Source organism: Salmo salar, chromosome 09 (genome assembly GCF_965601325.2).
Source record: "Salmo salar chromosome 09, fSalSal1, whole genome shotgun sequence".
NCBI lineage: Eukaryota > Metazoa > Chordata > Actinopteri > Salmoniformes > Salmonidae > Salmo > Salmo salar.
In genome coordinates this window covers 101636489-101653141 of record NC_138299.1, presented here as the reverse complement: position 1 = coordinate 101653141, position 16653 = coordinate 101636489, and the positions used below count along the sequence as shown (strand labels likewise).

The following is a 16653-nucleotide window of genomic DNA, read 5'->3' as shown; positions in this document are numbered from 1 at the left end:
GGTCAATAACAGCTTCATTAACAACAACTAATAAATGCTGTACAGTTTGCAGTGATGTCTCTGCACTTTGTAGTGTGTGTCTGTGTAGTATGTGTCTGTGCAGTGTGTTCAGTCAGTGCACACACACCAGGATATGTTACTGCATTTGCGGGGTATTATGGCACGGCCCAGTGATTTTTCAGCTTGGACAGCAGGGCTGATCATCAATTATTATACTTCAGTGGATCAAATTAGCATATTCCCCCTATTCCAACACCCCCAGCTCTGGAGCTCTGGAGCAGCGGCCCTGGCCTATGGTGAGACCGAACCAGACTGAACCAGCTTAGTGGTTGGGTGCACCTGTAAGCTCAGTGACACCTACCAGGACAGCAGCAGCAGCAGAGAGAGGCAGGGACACGCCGCGAGACAACATCTGCTTCCCCTGGTGTCTGACTGAGTTAAGCCAACTGTAGAATCAAGGGCACAACTAGATTATTATATTGTATTTATTTTAACAAAGCTATACTGGATGGATCTGTAGAGATGCTCTACTCTCTCCATACAACTCCATTTAACTGTCTCTGTCTTTAGGAGATGCTCTACTCTCTCCATCCAACTTTATTTAACTGTCTCTGTCTTTAGGAGATGCTCTACTCTCTCTATTCAACTCTATTTAACTGGGTCTGTCTTCAAGAGATGCTCTACTCTCTCCATCCAACTCTATCTAATTGGGTCTGTCTTCAGGAGATGCTCTACTCTCTCTATTCAACTCTATTTAACTGGGTCTGTCTTCAAGAGATGCTCTACTCTCTCCATCCAACTCTATTTAACTGGGTCTGTCTTCAGGAGATGCTCTACTCTCTCCATCCAACTCTATCTAATTGGGTCTGTCTTCAGGAGATGCTCTACTCTCTCCATTCAACTCTAGCTAATTGGGTCTGTCTTCAGGAGATGCTCTACTCTCTCCATTCAACTCTATTTAACTGGGTCTGTCTTCAGGAGATGCTCTACTATCTCTATAGAACTCTATTTAACTGGGTCTGTCTTCAGGAGATGCTCTACTCTCTCCATCCAACTCTATCTAATTGGGTCTGTCTTCAGGAGATGCTCTACTCTCTCCATCCAACTCCATTTAACTGTCTCTGTCTTTAGGAGATGCTTTACTCTCTCTAAACAACTTTATTTAACTGGGTCTGTCTTCAGGAGATGCTCTACTCTCTCTATTCAACTCTACTTAACTGGGTCTGTCTTCAGGAGATGCTCTACTCTCTCTATTCAACTCTATTTTACTGTCTCTGTCTTTAGGAGATGCTCTACTCTCTCTATACAACTCTATTTAACTGGGTCTGTTTTGATATGTGTATTTTCTTTCCCCCTGACTCACTCTAAGCCATGTTTAATGTCGCTTTATAAACCGGGAAGTTTGGATACTGGATGCTGATGGGCTAAAACAGCATTTAGCCATGTGTATGTGAGACCATATACCATGACTAGGACGTTTATCCTTTTCACCTTGCTATCATTGTGCCTTTTCACCTCCATAAAATGGCTATATCAACAATAGTTGGACATGCCGATGTGGAAAATAAATATTTAGATTAACTTGAAAGAAAACTAAATGAAAAGAACACTGTGAAACAAACACAGTGGGCACTTACCTGCTTCACTGACTGGTGTGCAGAAACAGGGACATATTGTGAGTTTGGGAATACAATAAAAAACGTAGCTGAACGTCATTCTAATGTTGAAGAATATGGCTGGGATTAGCAGCTACGCTGGATTCAGAGCTGGTGTGAACTGACACATCAACAACCCCCTTCTCAGTCTGGCATGGAGTATATCATATTCATAATGAGCAACAATGTGTCTGTTGGCGAAATTAAAAAGTTGAGGAAAGAGAGGCGTGGCAAAGGGAAGAGGGGCGTGACAAAGGGAAGAGGGGCGTGACAAAGGGAAGAGGGGCGTGACAAAGGAAAAAAGGGCGTGACAAAGGAACGAGGGGCGTGACAAAGGGAAGAGGGGTGTGACAAAGGGGAAAGGGGCGTGCCAAAGGGAAGAGGGGCGTGACAAAGGGAAGAGGGGTGTGACAAAGGGAAGAGGGGTGTGACAAAGGGAAAAGGGGCATGACAAAGGGAAGAGGGGCGTGACAAAGGGAAGAGGGACGTGACAAAGGAAAGAGGGGCGTGACAAGAGAAGAGGGGTGTGACAAAGCTGCCCACCAGTGAACGGCTACATATAGCATGTAACTGTTAGCTAGCTAGTTAAATCTTTATTTTTTAATTTAACCTTTTTTTAACTAGGCAAATGAGTCAAGAACAAATTCTTATTTACAATGACGGCATATTCCGGCCAAACCCTGACCCGGACAACGCTCAGCCAATTGTGCGCTGCCCTATGGGACTCCCAATCACAGCCAGTTGTGATACAGCCCAGGAGCAAACCACTCGGGAGCCCATTCTAATGTACCTTGACAATATAACTGGTAGTTTTATAGGCCTAACTATTAGCTAACGTTATGTTGTCTTATGTGTTTCCGGTACACAAAAGAGCCGACAAAGATTGCCGAAATAGCTGGCCCGTCTCAGATTTACACAAACCACTGCCTCTCAACCACCATGATCCAGAAACTGTTGGATGCTTGACTAGAGGCATGAGAAATACTGTCTGTCAGAGGACACAAATTCGCAACGTCTCTTCAAAGTTTACTGGAGGACAAATCTGGAAGCGAGGAAGCAGTGGAGCACTATTCTCTCTGACATCACAGCAGCAGCTCACCCAGCTAAAAGAACGGCATCCATTTCCAGCAGCATGGAGCCAACAAACGACAACATGGGCAAGCCAACAACAAACAATAACATGGGCAAGCCAACAACAAACAATAACATGGGCAAGCCAACAACAAACAATAACATGGGACATTTTTTTCATTCGTGCACAATACATATCAACATTCAGATCAACATTAATTAATAATTGTCATATGTTAGTCATTCTAGAAGTGACACTAATGCGCGGTTTTTGCATACATGTAATGTTATCTTGCTAGCTAGCCTGTGGATATGTTGCATAGCAACCAGTCTAGCAACGAGACGTTTGTCCCGACTGCTTTTCTGGCAGAATGTATTTATTCTGAATTTGTTTATTAAAACAACATTTTCAATTTAGATTTGTAGTTCGTTGCCTTACTGTGTTGGCAACCGGTTTATAAAAGCAATAAGGCACCTCGTGGGTTTGTGATATATTGCCAATATACCACGGCTAAGGGCTGTATCCAGGTACTCCGTGTTGCGTCGTGCATAAGAACAACCCTTAGCTGTGGTATATAGGTCATATACCACACCCCTTCTGCCTTATTGCTTAAGTATGTCTCCCTTCTCTCTAAAGTATAGTTTATGCTATTCACTGTACATCATACAGAACTTATACATGACTGTTTCAGACAGAATTCATTCAGCAATTTTCATTGCCTATTTCCAAATCCATGTTTCCTAGCACAATAGACACACCAGATTGGGAAGACAGAAAATGTAAAATATGACCTCAAATAAAAAAATAAAAAATGTAATATCTCCTCTTTTTGTTGTGATTTCTCCACGGTATTCATGATTCATTCTGAGATGATATTTATATTGTGTTTTTTGTTGTTGTTGTCTAAACACGTTACTGTTTGACAAACACCTGACACCCACATCCAGTGAGGAGCTGTAGTTAAATAGAATTAGAGGAGAAATCAGTTCAATCAAGCCAGGAGTCTGTGGGGGGAATGGGGGACAAAGGGACCATTAGACATAGACTGCCTGTGTTTGTTGGCAGGGAAACAGAAGCCAGTTTTGCAGTAGCATTCATGGCATGGCATGGCAGATGACTGACCTCGTAGCTGCTACATAGCCTTGAGGTCTCACAGATGTCACTGCCGCTTGCCTCTTGCATTTCTCTCTCCTCACAGAAGAGAGAGAAGCCAGCTAGGTCTGAGAACTTGACCATGGCAAATGTAGTGAATGCTTCAATTGGCCCGATTATGATAGAGCACATCTGCCAGGTTTATGTGTCCAATGTCAAGCCCTTTCCAAAGTCTCCTGTCATTTTCTGTTAGGACAAACATTTCCTGCAGCTAGCTACAGGGCCTCCCAGCTCCCATCTTCCTCAACTCTCCTCTCGTCAATTCAGCTCCCACCTTCCTCATCTCTCCTCTCCTCAATTCAGCTCCCACCTTCCTCAACTCTACTCAATTCAGCTCTGACCTTCCTCATCTCTCCTCTCCTCAATTCAGCTCCCACCTTCCTCATCTCTCCTCAATTCAGCTCCCACCTTCCTCATCTCTCCTCTCCTCAATTCAGCTCCCACCTTCCTCATCTCTCCTCAATTGAGCTCCCACCTTCCTCATCTCTCCTCAATTCAGCTCCCACAATCCTCATCTCTCCTCTCCTCAATTCAGCTCCCACCTTCCTCAACTCTCCTCAATTCAACTCCCACCTTCCTCAACTCATCTCTCCTCAATTCAGCTCCCACCTTCCTCAACTCTCCTCAATTCAACTCCCACCTTCCTCAACTCATCTCTCCTCAATTCAGCTCCCACCTTCCTCAACTCTCCTCAATTCAACTCCCACCTTCCTCAACTCATCTCTCCTCAATTCAGCTCCCACCTCCCGCAACTCTCTTTTCTTCTCAAATCCGTCCTCCGTGTCGGTGGTGTCCTAACTGAAATCCGTTTCAACCCATTCAGCAAAGCTCTTCTTCTTTTCCTAAACTCATTTCATTTGTCTGTGTTATATCGCCCTGTGAGTGGTCCTCTGAAGTGATCCATTTGTCTGAAGACACCAATTTATCAGAGCTATACGGTGTATACCGTACATGGATTACGGAGGGGATAGAGGGGTTTTAGGTGCGTGGAGTAATATGACTCAGGCATGCACGGGAACACCTGGATTAAATTGCTGTGCATGGAGATGTCATAGAGTGTTCTGAGATTTCAACATGACAGTAGTGCTGGGTGTCATTTGACCATGTTGCATTGCATAATGTGACAACGTGGAATTTAGTATTCTGATCAGGATTGGACCCAGAAATATGAAATGGATTATGTTCTTGATTTTTTGCACAGTACTTAGAAATGTAAAAAAGTGTTGCTTTTGACAAGTAATGAAATATGTAACTCAATTCCAAATGACAAAATTATAATTTATTGTGATTAGTCACTGCATTTCAGTCCAAAGTTAATCTAGATTTAGAATATATTAGATACTATTATTCCGGTCTGGTTTTATAATAAAATGAAAAAATGAGGATTGTGACGGTCCGGAATTATTTTACAAAGGTCACAGATAGACTAATTACCTTAAACACACCATGTTAGCCATTAAAGCATGGATTATTCACATAATCAGCCATCCAATTTATCTTGTTATGTTCATACAACACAATATTTCAGCCAGCAGCATACCACCCTGCATCCCACTGCTGGCTTGCCTCTGAAGCTAAGCAGGGTTGGTCCTGGATTGGAGACCAGATGTTGTTGGAAAGGGATGTTGGAGGGACAGTAGGATAAACTTCTTCTTCTAGTCTAAACAAATATTGCAATACCCCAGGGCAATACCCCAGGGCTGCGATTGCCCTGTGTAAGGTGCTGTCTTTCTGATGGGGCATTAAATGGCTGTCCTGACTCTGTGTGGTCACTAAAGATCCCATGGCAATTTTTGTAAGATTAGTGGTGTTAACCCCGGTGTCCTGGATAAATTCCCAATCTGGCCCGCATGCCACCTAATCATCCCCAGTTTCCAATTGGCTCATTCATCACCTATTGCCTGTAACTATTCCCCAGGTCGTTGCTGTAAATGAGCACGTGTTCTCAGTCAATTTACCCAGTAAAATAAGGGTTAAATAAATAAACAAATATCTGTGCTTTGACAATGATAATAGTGAAGGTTTTAAAATGCCCTCACCATATGTTATAGATTGAAACAACATGCTGTTCCCCGGATATAAGGACAGTACAGGTCAGTAGACATTACGTCTGAGTCTGTGTCCCAAATGACACAATATCCCCTACTGTATGTACTGCACTACATTTGACCAGAGCAGCTATATAGGGAATAGGGTGCAATTTGGGCCGAGTCACCTGGAAATACAACCCCTCTGATGTGGAGCCTGTTCAGCCTTCGGGGGAGATATTGATGCACAGTTATTTCGGTCAATAAGTCCTTCTAAAGCCGAGCAAAACCCATCCTCATCCGTGAGACAGTCTGAATGTGAAAAATGAGAAAGGAAGGGATGAGACTGAGTGCATCAATCTATTCATAGTGTTATATCTTAAAGGGAAATGAGTGAAACCAACTCTGACCTCAGGCCTTCTTAAATGCAGATGTCAACGGAAATCGAAAGGAGAAAGGGGGATACCTAGTCAATTGTACAACTGAATGCATTCAACTGAAATGTGTCACAGTAACATGCACTGAGTGTACAAAACATTAAGAACACCTGCTGTTTCCATGATCAACTGAACAGGTGAATCAAATCAAATCAACGGTTTCTTTTTTTTTGTTGTAACATGTGCCAAATACAACAGGTGTAGACCTTACAGTGGAATGCTTACACGCCCTTAACCAACAAATACCTAAAAAATGACAAATAAATAAAAGTAACAAATAATTAAAGAGCTGCAGTAAAATAACAATTGCAAGGCTATATATAGGGGTGTACCGGTACAGAGTCAATGTGCGGGGACACCGGTTAGTCGAGGTAATTGAGGTAATATGTACATGTAGGTAGAGTTCTTAAAGTGACTATGCATAGATAATAACATAGAGTAGCAGCGGCGTAAAGGAGACGGACGGACGGACGGACGGACGGGAGGGGCAATGCAAATAGTCTGGGTAGCCATTTGATTCGATTTTTAGGAGTCTTATGGCTTGTGGGTAGAAGCTGTTTAGAAGCCTCCTGGACCTAGACTTACCGCTCCGATGCTGCTTGCCGTGCGGTAGCAGAGGGAACAGTCTATGACTAGGCTGGCTGGAGTCTTTCTTTGACAATTTTTAGGGCCTTCCTCTGAATCCAGGTGAAAGCTATGATCCCTTTTTGATGTCACTTGTTAAATCCACTTCAATCAGTGTTGATGAAGGGGAGGAGACAGGTTAAAGAAGCCTTGAGACAATTGAGACACGGAATGTGTATATGTGCATCAGAGGGTGAATAGGCAAAACAAAACAGTAGAGTTTTTGAGTTTGTCAAGAACTGTAATACAGTTTCCCATGTGTATCAAGAATGGTCCGCTGCCAAAAGGACATCCAGCCAACTTGACACAATTGTTGGAAGCATTGGAGTCAACATGGGCCAGCATCCCTGTGGAATGCTTTCGACACCTTGTAGAGTCCATGCCCTGAGAAATTGAGGCTGTTCTGAGGGCAGAAGAATGTTTCATACACTCAGTGTATGCTGTATGTATCAACCTCTATTGCATTGACATTTTCATACAAATAGGTCCTTATAATTCAACATTTGTAGATTAATAATGCAATGTTATATATATAAGGTCCAGCTAGCAGGTTTTTGTTGTCAAAAGTCCAGTGTTCGAGCTATCTGAATCACACTTGCAAGGGAGAGGGATTTTTGTCACGGCTATCTATTACAAATGGCTTTAAATAATCTAACATCTACAACTAATGGCTTTAAATAATGTGATGTCTATGTATAACAAATTACTTGTAATGTTGTTATGTTTATGTACACTACCTTTCAAAAGTCTGGGGTCACTTAGAAATGTCCTTGTTTTTTAATGAAAAGCACATTTTCTGTCCATTGCAATAACATCAAATTAATCAGAAGTGCAGACATTGTTAATGTTGTAAATTACTATTGTAGCTGGAAACGGACGATTTTTAATGGAATATCTACATAGGCGTACAGAGGCCCATTATCTGAAACCATCACTCCTGTGTTCCAATGGCACGTTGTGTTAGCTAATCCAAGTTTATCATTTTAAAAGGCTAATTGACCATTAGAAAACCCTTTTGCAATTATGTTAGCACAGCTGAAAACTGTTGTTCTGGTTAAAGAAGCAAAAAAACTGGCCTTCTTTAGACTAGTTAAGTATCTGGAGCATCAGCATTTGTGGGTTTGAGTACAGGCTGAACATGGCCAGAAACAAATAACTTTCTTTTGAAACTCATTGGTCTATTCTTGTTCTGATAAATGAAGGCTATTCCATGGGAGAAATTGCCAAAGAACTGAAGATCTCGATCAACGCTGTGTACTACTCCCTTCACAGAACAGCGCAAACTGGCTCTAACCAGAATAGAAAGTGGATTGGGAGGCCCCGGTGCACAACTGAGCAAGAGGACAAGTACAGTAGAGTGTCTAGTTTGAGAAACAGACGCCTCACAAGTCCTCAACTGGCAGTTTCATTAAGTAGTACCCGCAAAACACCAGTCTCGAAGTCAACAGTGAAGAGGCAACTCCGGGATGCTGGCTTTCTAGGCAGAGTTGCAAAGAAAAAGCCACATCTCAGACTGGCCAATAAAAATAAAAGATTAAGATGGGCAAAAGAACACAGACACTGGACAGAAGAACTCTGCCTAGAAGGCCAGCATCCCGGAGTTGCCTCTTCACTGTTGACGTTGAGACTGGTGTTTTGCGGGTACTATTTAAGGAAGCTGCCAGTTTCAGGACTTGTGAGGCGTCTGTTTCTCAAACCTGACACTCTAATGTTCTTGTCCTCTTGCTCAGTTGTGCACCAGGGCCTCCCACTCCTCTTTCTATTCTGGTTAGAACCAATTCATAAAACAAATGTAATATCTACCTACCGTATATAACAAATCAAGTTAAATAATGCAACGTCTAGCTAAATAGCAAATTCATTTAAATAATGTAAGGGCTATCTATTTTATTTTTTATTTAACTTTTATTTAACTAGGCAAGTCAGATAAGAACAAATTCTAATTACAATGTCAGCCTACCAGGGAACAGTGTGTTAACTGCCTTGTTCAGGGGCAGAACGACAGATTTTTACCTTGTCAGTTCAGGGATTCAATCTTGCATTCCTTCGGTTACTAGTCCAAATCTCTAACCACTAGGCTACCTGCCGCCCCAATAAATATATACAAATGGCTTTAAATAATGTAAAGGCTATCTATAACTACTGGCTTTAGATAATGTAAAGTCTATATGAAACAAATGGCTTTAAATAATGTAAAGGCTATCTATAACTACTGGCTTTAGATAATGTAAAGTCTATATGAAACAAATGGCTTTAAATAATGTAAAGGCTATCTATAACTACTGGCTTTAGATAATGTAAAGTCTATATGAAACAAATGGCTTTAAATAATGTAAAGTCTATCTATAACTACTGGCTTTAGATAATGTAAAGTCTATATGAAACAAATGGCTTTAAATAATGTAAAGGCTATCTGTAACTACTGGCTTTAGATAATGTAAAGTCTATATGAAACAAATGGCTTTAAATAATGTAAAGGCTATCTATAACTACTGGCTTTAGATAATGTAAAGTGTATATGAAACAAATGGCTTTACCTATTGCAATGTCCAGTATGTCCAGTCTAAGACATCATTAGATATGTCCGATATGTCCAGTATGTCCAGTCTAAGATATTATTAAGCACCACATAACAGTTATTATGATGAAAGTAAACTGTACTTTAGCTGATAATGAAGCAAGGCGTTAACGAAGAATGTTTCCCTCTCTCTTGCACCTCCATTTATAGATGTCAGTTTAATATGCAGGGCAAGGTAGATTACATTTTAGGAATCACAGCGTCAGTGAAATAAAACATAGTGGAATGTTGGCCTGGGCTTTTGTGCTGGGCTGTTTACCCCCTGCAGAGTTCAGAATACATTGTCCGGAGACAGGATGAAACTTGGCAGCTATTGATTCACTTCCAAACCAGACATGAGACTTTACCGAATACGTTAACATGTTGAGAATGGGTATTTTAATTGTACAGGTCTTTGAAACCCACTCAAGTCATCACGGTTGTGGTGGAGAATTTGAACTAGCAGCTCAACATAGAGAAGAGAGAATATATCCTGCCAAGTAGCTGATTTCCTTTTTTTTACCTAACTTCCTGAACTTTGATTTCCTATCCTAGGAAGGAGAGACCCTTTTAACTATCTGAGTTTTAAATAATAACATCACGTAGGACACACTATCAATAAATGGTGGATGTTTAAATGCAGTGTTGAATGCATTGTTATCACTGAAAGGTATCAGTTTCTCGTTAAAAAGTTGTATGATACCTCTTTTAAAAGTTCAGTACAAAAAGCTAATCAGGGATTTTAGGATGGCAGAGTTAATTTAACAAATAGACTCTAATAGATTCTCTTTGTGAGCCCAAATTAACAAGTTTGTTTCGAAGATGTAAATTATTTGATGTGAAGTATGTAGGTTTATGATTTACTCTACAGTATTATGTTGCCTTTAGGACCTAGCATGTTGGTATTATGGGCTACATATGCACAGTATCAACTTCAGTCAGTGCTTGGCAGCACAACAAAGTAACTCCTAATGCTCTCAAAAATAGGTTTCTAACAGGCTCTTCTAGAGAAGGACATTCCAGTGATTTGAGTTGATGCCACCAGATCAATAGCTTGTCTCTCAACCAAACCACTCATGTGGCATTTGAACCAGATGAAACACAGGCTCCCCTCCACATCACCTCTGAGAGACTCCCACTAAAATCCCTCTGGCTAGGATGGATATAGACGAGTCCATTTAAATCCCCCCAGACTCAGGCTGAGACCTTAACCGGTCAGGAAAAAAAGAACAAACCAATCTGAAATAATCCTAAAAGGATCGGTGTAATCTTATGTAGGTTAATTCTGACTGTTGCTTCATTTAGCTCTGTTGCTGGCCCACTGGGGCAGATGCTGTAAAAAGTTCTGGGCGCCTGCGGCACTGAGGGCTTTTTATTTTGTTATTTATTTATTAAACGTAAGAAAATAGCAAAAGCAATCTGGTGTAAACATTCTAACAAAGCAGTTAGAGAGATACCTTCATAATGGTGAAATACAGACACTAATCAAACCCTAACAATGAAAGATGGATAACACAGGTAATTAAGATGAGGTGGCTAGATCAATGAAAGATGGATAACACAGGCAATAAAGATGAGGTAGCTAGATCAATGAAAGATGGATAACACAGGTAATAAAGATGAGGTAGCTAGATCAATGACAGATGGATAACACAGGCAATAAAGATGAGGTAGCTAGATCAATTGAAGATTGATAACACAGGTAATAAAGATGAGGTTGCTAGATCAATGAAAGGTGGATAACACAGGCAATAAAGATGAGGTAGCTAGATCAATGAAAGATGATAACACAGGCAATAGCGAGGTAGCTAGATAGAGTGCCATGTACAGTATACAAGTTTTTAAAGCTGTGTTGTTTCTGAGAACTGCTAATCCTGCAAGCCCCACAATCAACAATAAAGTACGAGAACATATTTAGAAATATACTATATCATTACTAATCTGTGGCTAGCTAACTGCTATAGACTATATCAATACAGATCATTACTAAGCTGTGGCTAGCTAACTGAAATAGACTAAATCAATACATATCATTACTAAGCTGTGGCTAGCTAACTGAAATATACTATATAGATACATATAATTACTAAACTGTGGTTAGCTAACTGCACAATATCTGAACTGCAGGTCTCTTCTCTCAGTATGTCTGTTCAGGGTTCCCCTGGTTGCTAATAACATTGTACTGCTAATTATGCGTAATTCTAGTGGGCTGAATGGATACGATCACATTGCAAATGATAAGTCATTGGTCAGTGTCACAGTGTTTCCATAGAGAAATTTAACTGGGAATGGAGATTTGCACAAATGAATGTAATTAACAACCACATTCATTACTTCTAATTGCGTAACGTAATGACCGAAAGACAGATTGTATATGTTCATTGTACAGTGGAATATCATCCTCCTCCCTTAAGATATGACTGATTACAATGCTTCCTGAGAACTTTGTCTGTTGTTGTGATGTGAGGTGAATCTTTCCCAACTACTGACAGACGGCAGTTCTCTGAGCTAAAACAGACAGAGAGCACCACGCATAGAGGGGGGACACACGTCCATTTAACAGGTAACTGTTGAAATAGTTGAAACAGTACTACAAGTATGGTTTCATCAAAGTATTGTACCCGTACTGAACTCTGAAAGTCTTTAACCAGATTAAAGCACTCCGCAAGACAGGACGCATGTCATCTGTCTGTTTTTTTTTTAACATTACAATGAAGACGGGAAAGGTCATCAAATTGAAATCCAGGTCTGGAATAAATAATACCCTCCAAAAAGAATAATCGTGCTCATAATTACCCAGAAAGCAATTAAGGGGGAAAGTGTACATCAAAAAACTCTTACTGTAAAACTACAACTGTAGGTCTATGCACGTTTAGATCTGTAATCCTCTTACTGTAAAACTACAACTGTAGGTCGATGCACGTTTAGATCTGTAATCCTCTTACTGTAAAACTACAACTGTAGGTCTATGCACGTTTAGATCTGTAATCCTCTTACTGTAAAACTACAACTGTAGGTCTATGTACGTTTTATATCTGTAATCCTTTTACTGTAAAACTACAACTGTAGGTCGATGTACGTTTTATATCTGTAATCTTATTATACTTACAGTGTATAAAAAGGATTGGCTTATTTTAATAGCCACTTTAGATCTTAGAAAGGCATAAACTGTTCATTTGAAAACCATATTCCACAGAGTAAGAAATATCATTTTTGGTATTTTATCTTTCTCTCATTGACTAAAATACACATCTACGAATGCTTTTAGCTGGTACTGTATGAAAGCTAGTGCTCTTAAATCCTCTGACTCATAATAATATAGGCCTAGAATAAGTACATTTATAAATTGTCCAGAGTACAAACTGTGTATTGTTTGAACATTGTTGAAGGATTTATTTTACATTTTTGGAGGGGAATTTTTTTTTAGGGATTTATTGTCAAGCTAGAATTTTCAGCAACTTAACTTTGTCTGAGAGCTTACAACCACATCATGACATGAGAACCCCGTCATTCCCCAAAGCCTTTTAGTATGTTATTACCTAGGAATCCCACATAATAACATAATAACTATCCCTAAAACCCCCCACACAAGATTTGATTGTTTTTTTATTTTGGTAATGTTGATGCAAACTCAAAAGCTTAATTGATTTTAATAATGGGCCATCTCACTGAGAGAAATAACAATAATTATCATCACATCAAATACAGGGTGTCTGGAATGGCCGTTAACAGTGATGAGAAATAAATGAACAGCTATGCTGTTGTATCGATCTACACATTTTCTCAAACTAATTATTTTTGACTTATTTGGAGAAAAACAGCAAACTGAGTCATATGATTATGAAGACCCTCATTAAGCCCAACTGACTGTTGCAGTCTACAGTCTGCCTGTTCAGATGCTGCAGAGTAGAATAGAATCAGTCTGCAGTCTGCCTGTTCAGATGCTGCAGAGTAGAATAGAATCAGTCTGCAATCTGTCTGTTCAGATGCTGCAGAGTAGAATTGAATCAGTCTGCAGTAGGCCTGTTCAGATGCTGCAGAGTAGAATAGAATCAGTCTGCAGTAGGCCTGTTCAGATGCTGCAGAGTAGAATATAATCAGTCTGCAATCTGCCTGTTCAGATGCTGCAGAGTAGAATAGAATCAGTCTGCAGTCTGCCTGTTCAGATGCTGCAGAGTAGAATAGAATCAGTCTGCAATCTGCCTGTTCAGATGCTGCAGAGTAGAATAGAATCAATCTGCAATCTGCCTGTTCAGATGCTGCAGAGTAGAATTGAATCAGAACAAAAAGGCATGGACATATAGCTAACTAGGTAGCCATGTTCCTTTACAAAAGCCTTTTTGGCAGGCAGTACATTTGTTATTGATAACCGGCACACCATGGAACTACCTTGGCATAGTCCATAGCTAGGAGAAACACACAAACCAACTGTTACCTGCCCTCGTTTCCATGGTGATAGATCTACGACACATCAGCATGCACATCCGTCTGTATTTGAAGTTAAGTACCAAAGCGTTGCGATATAACAACCTAAAGGGAAAGGTACGATTTAACATTGCGTTAAATGTTTTGGATGTGTACATTTATAAATGCCATCTGTTCGGTGGCTTGAAGGGTGGAGCTAATAACATACATGCTAATGACATTCGTTTGTGCTTAAAATCTGTTTGCCAAGATGGGAGGAGGAGGAGGAGGAGGAGGAGGAGATATGAAAAACCTCAGAGCGTTGTATGGCGGAGACGACAACATAAGACTGCTGACAGTCGGATAAAGTAAGTCTGGGGAAGGAAAGCAAAAGGCGCCATAAAATGAATGGCCTCCTAGATCATAAATAACAGAAACATAAATGTCTTATGAACTTTATTTCAAGAGCAGGGTGGTCTAATAAAGATGCAGTTTTAAAAAGGAGTTGAGAAATGTATTGTCATAAGGCCACATCCCCAGCCTGTTCCCAGAGAGATACTCAGTCCAACGTTGACATTCAAGACCTTGCTCATACCAAGCACATTTCAGAATACAAAGCCTTAGAAGTTGGCCTGTTTACTCCTATCCCTACACCCCTGTTTACTCCATCTCTCTGCCCTTTCCCCCATTCCTTCTTTCCCTTGTTCTTGCTTTTTACAAATTGAGACGACGAGATAAGAGATTGCCCCTACCATGGCAGCCTGCTTCCCATTGATAAAACCATATCTAATTAATCTAGGGCCCCCCGTGACACCAATGCACTCATCTCTGAGTCTGTCAACAGAGAGAGAGAGAGAGAGAGAGAGAGAATCTGTCTCTTCATTTTCTCCTTTAGAACCGGGAACAAAAGTGTCACGTTTTATCTGTGAACTTTTTTGGGGGAGAGGATATTGGACTGGATGAGTCAGTTGTCTTCCCATGTTCTTGGCAAAACATACATGTCAACCGGTCTCCAGGTTTTCTTTACTTGTGTAGTAGCGATGTGTCCGGTGAATCAAACCTGTATTTTGCTACTTAACCTGTTAGGGCTAGGGGGCAGTATTGACACGGCCGGATAAAAAACGTACCTGATTTAATCTGGTTACTACTCCTGCCCAGTAACTAGAATATGCATATAATTATTGGCTTTGGATAGAAAACACCCTAAAGTTTCTAAAACTGTTTGAATGGTGTCTGTGAGTAAAACAGAACTCATATGGCAGGCCAAAACCTGAGAAGATTCCATGCAGGAAGTGGCCTGTCTGACAAGTTGTTGTTCATCTTGGCTCTTTTTATTGAAGACTGAGGATCTTTGCTATAACGTGACACTTCCTACGGCTCCCATAGGCTCTCAGAGCCCGGGAAAAAGCGGAATGATATCGAGGCAGCCTCTGGCTGAAACACATTATCGCGTTTGGCAAGTGGCCGATCAGAGTACTATGGGCTTAGGCACGTGCCCGAGTCGACCCCATGCTTTATTTTCGTTCGTCTGTTTACCTAAACGCAGAATCCCGGTCGGAATATTATCGCTTTTTTACGAGAAAAATGGCATAAAAATTGATTTTAAACAGCGGTTGACATGCTTCGAAGTACGGTAATGGAATATTTCAATTTTTTGGGTCGCGAAATGCGCCATGCTCGTCACCCTTATTTACCCTTTCGGATAGTGTCTTGAACGCACGAACAAAACGCCGCTATTTGGATATAACAATGGATTATTTGGGACCAAACCAACATTTGTTATTGAAGTAGAAGTCCTGGGAGTGCATTCTGACGAAGAACAGCAAAGGTAATAACATTTTTCTTATAGTAAATCTGACTTTGGTGAGTGCTAAACTTGCTGGGTGTCTAAATAGCTAGCCCTGTGATGCCAGGCTATCTACTGAGAATATTGCAAAATGTGCTTTCACCGAAAAGCTATTTTAAAATCGGACATATCGAGTGCATAGAGGAGTTCTGGATCTATAATTCTTAAAATAATTGTTATGCTTTTTGTGAACGTTTATCGTGAGTAATTTAGTAAATTCGCCGGCAGTGTTCGGTGGGAATGCTAGTCACATGCTAGTCACATGCTAATGTAAAAAGCTGGTTTTTGATATAAATATGAACTTGATTGAACAAAACATGCATGTATTGTATAACATAATGTCCTAGGGTTGTCATCTGATGAAGATCATCAAAGGTTAGTGCTGCATTTAGCTGTGGTTTGGGTTTATGTGACATTATATGCTAGCTTGAAAAATGGGTGTCTGATTATTTCTGGCTGGGTACTCTGCTGACATAATCTAATGTTTTGCTTTCGTTGTAAAGCCTTTTTGAAATCGGACAGTGTGGTTAGATTAACGAGAGTCTTGTCTTTAAAATGGTGTAAAATAGTCATATGTTTGAAAAATTAAAGTTTTTGCATTTTTGAGGTATTTCAATAACGCGCCACAGGATTACACTGGCTGTTGAGTAGAGGTTAAAAAAAACATATCTACAGCACTTAACTGTTCTGGTACGTCATAAAACCAAGGTTACTTTTGAACATCATGAACTAATCCTACTCTGCTATACAGCAATTCCTAGTACTTTGACATTAATTACATTTGGTGTGAGAGAAAATACAATGAAAAGGGGGACTGTTTAACTACACAGTGTTAAGGACGACTTTCTGATCAAATGACTGGTCATGTTATTCTTCTTT

The 16653-nt window shown here is 40.4% G+C and overlaps 1 protein-coding gene across 1 annotated transcript in view; it reads right to left on the bottom strand.

The window, feature by feature from the left end:
- Positions 1–3714: 3714 nt before the first annotated feature.
- LOC106612267 (protocadherin-11 X-linked) overlaps positions 3715–16653 on the bottom strand; it is a 198485-nt gene continuing 185546 nt past the window's right edge. The window contains exon 6 of the mRNA XM_082955522.1: positions 3715–3731. Coding sequence (XP_082811648.1) covers positions 3715–3731 — 17 coding nt within the window. The remainder of the gene's footprint in view (positions 3732–16653) is intronic.